The sequence below is a fragment of the Terrapene carolina genome, unplaced genomic scaffold (assembly GCF_002925995.2).
Source record: "Terrapene carolina triunguis isolate 2854851 unplaced genomic scaffold, T_m_triunguis-2.0 Scaffold926, whole genome shotgun sequence".
NCBI classification, from domain to species: domain Eukaryota; kingdom Metazoa; phylum Chordata; order Testudines; family Emydidae; genus Terrapene; species Terrapene triunguis.
Window position 1 is genome coordinate 6744155 of NW_020665277.1, and position 3884 is coordinate 6748038.

The window sequence follows — 3884 nt, forward strand, 5'->3', positions numbered from 1 at the left end:
GGGGGGGGGGGGGGGGGGGGTCCCTCTCTTGCTCACCGGCGGGCGGGGCCCCGGGGGCGGGGCTGGCGCTGCTGCTGGTGCCGGCTGCTCCGGAGCTGGCGGGGGCGGGCGCGATGGGCTTGTAGGACATCCCCGTGTCCCCTCCCTGACGCGGCGCGCGAGTCCTGGGCGCTGATTGGCTGCGGCTCCGGCGCGGGGCGCCTCGACTCCCGGGCTAGTGGGAGGATCCCGCACGCTGCCGCTGATTGGCCGGCTGGCGAGGCTCCTCGCGCCGATTGGCCGGCCCCGCTCACCCCTCGCAGTTGATTGGCCGCAGCCTCACCGTCCCGCTGGGTCCCGACGCCGCTCTCGGCTCTGTCCTCACGCTGGGTGGGCGCGCGCGGCCCCTTCCCAGCCCCTCAAGCGCGCGCGTTCTGGCGCTCACCCCTCCTGCTCGCGCCCCGTCCCCACAGGCCTGGGCCCGCCAGGCCCGGCGCGCGCGCCGCTGCCGCCTGGCTCGCTCCGCTCGGACCCCGCAGCGTCCGCTCGCGATGACGCTTTTCCCCCCTCGCGCTTGCGTCTTCCGCCCCCCTCTGTGACGTCTGTCTCATGCGTAATGGCGCCCGCGCGCTCCCTCCCGTCTCCATGGAGAGCAGTGAGACGCCCAGCTGCGGCCTAGGCGCCCTCGGCCAGCCCGGCCCCGGGGCAAAGGCCCCGGTCCCTGACCCCCGGCAGCGCGGCCAGCCCGCGCAGGGAGGCCGGGTCCGGGGGCCCCCGCCCGGCTCTCGGGCCGCTGCGCCACGTGGCTGGGGCGCGGGAGGGGCGGGCTCCGAGACGGGGCTCCCGAGGGACGGGACCCGCCCGCTGGGCTGGAGCCGGACCCGTGCGGTGGCCTGGGCCCCCCCGCACCGCCGTGGGGCTGGATCTGGCCGATCAGACCCCGCTTGCTCGGGGCGGGGACCAGCCTAGCCCCGGGGGCGGGGGGCATGGCCGGGGCGCCCGCGGTCAAGAGAAGGGAGCCACCGCCTGGCTGCTCGCCAGCAGCTGGTGAGCAGGGAGTGGAGCTGCGGCTGGCTGCATGGGGGCACTCAGGGCCTGGGGAGGGGGCAGCTCCTCTTTGCCTCCCTGTTGGGCAGGGATTGGGGGGGGGACCTTTCACTGAGTGCCGGGTGAATTCCTCCTTCCCACCCTGCAACTAGCTGCCCCTCCCCCCAGTAACTGCCTCTGCATCGGACAGCGATGGATACACGCTCACAGGATGGCGCTGCCAACGCCCCTGGCAGGAAACAACGCTGACAGCGCAATTGGCTTCATGGGGTTCGGCAGGAACTACCTGCCGAACCCTATGATGGTGATGCCTGAGGTAGTTTTCCCCATGCACCGCAATGGGCTCAGGCTCTCTGCAGACTCAGGCAGCATCACTGGGTTGGGCACACCTGGGGCAGCTCCCCCCACCCCAGTGATGGGTCAGGCTCTCTGGAGACAGGCAGCTTTGCTGCATGAGTCACACCCAGGGTACAAGAGAACAGCTAGAAGGGGACTGTTATGAAGCCAAGAGCACCACCATGCAGCAACTGGCCTGGCCTTGAAATCTGATGTCCCAGTGATCCCAGCGTCGAACATTAGCACAGACTATCCATGGCTGCGACATAGCCGAACCCAGTGGTTACTGGGAACTCACCAGAGCAAGCCCAAAAAGAGGACAGCTGGGACATAGAGCTCTCCCCCAGCACCCTGCAGGAATGACTGCAGCCTATTGCCCCCTAACCAGCACTTCCAGCCAGAACCCTGTCCTGTGACAAAGTGGGAATATTTTGTAATAGTTTTATGAATCCTGTGTGTGCCTCGTTTCCCCTATATGTGCCATGGCTATCCAGTGTGTGGGGGGGAAGGATTAAGTTACTCTCAGGGCAGACTCAGAGACATAGGGGTGGGTGTCACCTCCCTGTCTGGGTGGAACAAAGAGTCATTAACGTACTGGCTGAAACTGACCCAGACCGACAAGGGGGCCAGACAGCAGGATGCTCCGGCCAGGGGGGCTGTGACCTCAGCGTGGCCCTGCCTGGAGAACAAAGACAGATGGGTCCAGCAGGGAACACATATGGGCTCTGGAAGAAGCTGGGGGCTCTCACCTGGGAACTGATGATGGAAGGAAATCAGAGAGATCCAGAGCCTGAACATGGAGTTTGGGCTAGGTTGGGGGCAGGTTCAGGAGGTGGGGGACGGCTTTATGGGCAGGGTCGGGCTTGGCTGGTAAATCATGGCTCAACCAGAATGGTTGATTCTTTAACCCTCAGTTCTCTCTGCTGACTTAAGGCCTCCCTGGGCTGTGTGAAAGGCGACTAATAAACCCGACCGTTTTGAAAATGCTGGCTGGGGTGTCAGAGCCCCCGAAGAGCGGCCAGGTCTCTCCAGGGGTCTGGCTCAGTGGGACGTGCCGGGCAGAGCTCTCAGGGGTGAAGTAGGAGGGCTGGAGCCCAGGGGCTCCATCTTGGAGGGAGTGAGGCTGCAGGGCCGGCCTTGGAGGAAGAGTAGGACCCTTGGGGGGCTGGCACACTGAGGGACTTCTCCAATGGATTGTTTAAAAGCTGGGGCCTAGCACTGATCCTGCCCCCCCCCCAATCTCTGACCCTCCCAAAACCTAGATCCCACCCCATGTCTGACCCTAACTGCCCTCCCCCCCATGTAGCCCAGACCCCACTCGCACCAGAGTTGGCAGCAGCACCTAGGGGGGTGGTGATGGTGAGAGCTTGGGAAGGGCTGCCCTCCTCGCCCCCCGGTACCCCCTCTGCACTCTCCCTACTCAGGTGTGAAGAAGAACAACACTTTATTAGATCATCTATTGGGCTCACAAGCAGAACACCTTGGGGGACAAGCAATGGGCACAGGCTGGGCGGGCTCAGGGGGACACACACTCTAAACCTACTGGGAACCTGACTGGAGAATTGGACAGGTGCAGGGGGCAGCATTTGGGTTGGGGAGTGGGGCCAGGGTGTGGAAGGCAGCATTGGGGTTGGAGTGCAAGGGGCAGCATTAGGGGCAGGGTGCAGGAGGCACAGTCAGCATGTGGGGGTCCACATTACCGTTCAGGGTCAAGGTGCAAGGGTGGGTGTTGGGTGCAGGGGTCAGCATTAGGGGCGGGGCAAGGTCAGGATGCAGAGGGCAGCGTTAGGATTGGAGTGCAGGGGTCTGCGTTGGAGTCCCAGGTCAAGGTCGGAGTGTGGGGGGCAGCATATGGGGCAAGGTCAGGGGGGCAGCATTGGGGTGAATGCAGATTGCCGGGGTGTCATGCCAGGGACAGCCCTAGGTCAGGGGCAGGTTTGGGGTGTTGGGAACAGTGTTACCTGGGTTGGATTGCAGTGTTTGGGGGGAGGGCTTGGTGTGGGGGGGGGCAGTGTTAGGGGCAAGGTCAGGATGGTGGGGCAGAGTAAAGGGTGGGATCAGGAGCAGGGATGAGGTGAGAGGGGCAGCATTGTTGGAGCCAGGGAGCAGCACTTTGATATAAGGTATATGCCTGGCTGAGTCCGTGTTCCAGGCACTGGCCTGCTCCAGGGCTTGGAGGTGCAGGCCAATCTCAGGAGCAAGGGATGGCATGGACTGAGGTGCGGGCGGAGCCATCTGGGGGTGCGGGCAGAGTGGACCAGGGGCCAGTGTGGGGTTGGGGTGCAGGATGAGCAGGCTGGGGTGCAGGCAGAGCTCAGCAGCGGGGCCGGTGTGGGGGGTCGGGGTGCACTGTGGCAGGGCCGGCACTGGAGAGGTGAGGTCCTTGCTCAGTGCTTGCGCGTTGTGCTGCTCTGGTGTCCGGACCCTCCAAGCTGCCGCTGGAGCCAGCTCTCTGCAGCCCCCTCCTCTCCGTAAGGCACAGCAGGGCTCTTGTCCCGCACCCTGCACTGGCACTTGTTGCC

General features: G+C 64.8%; 1 protein-coding gene across 3 annotated transcripts in view; it reads right to left on the reverse strand.

Moving 5' to 3' along the window:
* CDK2AP2 (cyclin dependent kinase 2 associated protein 2) overlaps positions 1-533 on the reverse strand; it is a 6075-nt gene extending 5542 nt beyond the window's left edge. The window contains exon 1 of one of the 3 annotated variants that reach the window (XM_026661152.2): positions 425-533. Coding sequence is in view for 1 of the 3 variants with exons in the window: in XM_026661150.2 (XP_026516935.1) it covers positions 37-130 (94 nt within the window). In the remaining 2 variants the exon portion in view is untranslated. The other 2 variants (XM_026661150.2, XM_026661151.2) reach the window with 2 other exon arrangements.
* Positions 534-3884: the final 3351 nt, after the last annotated feature.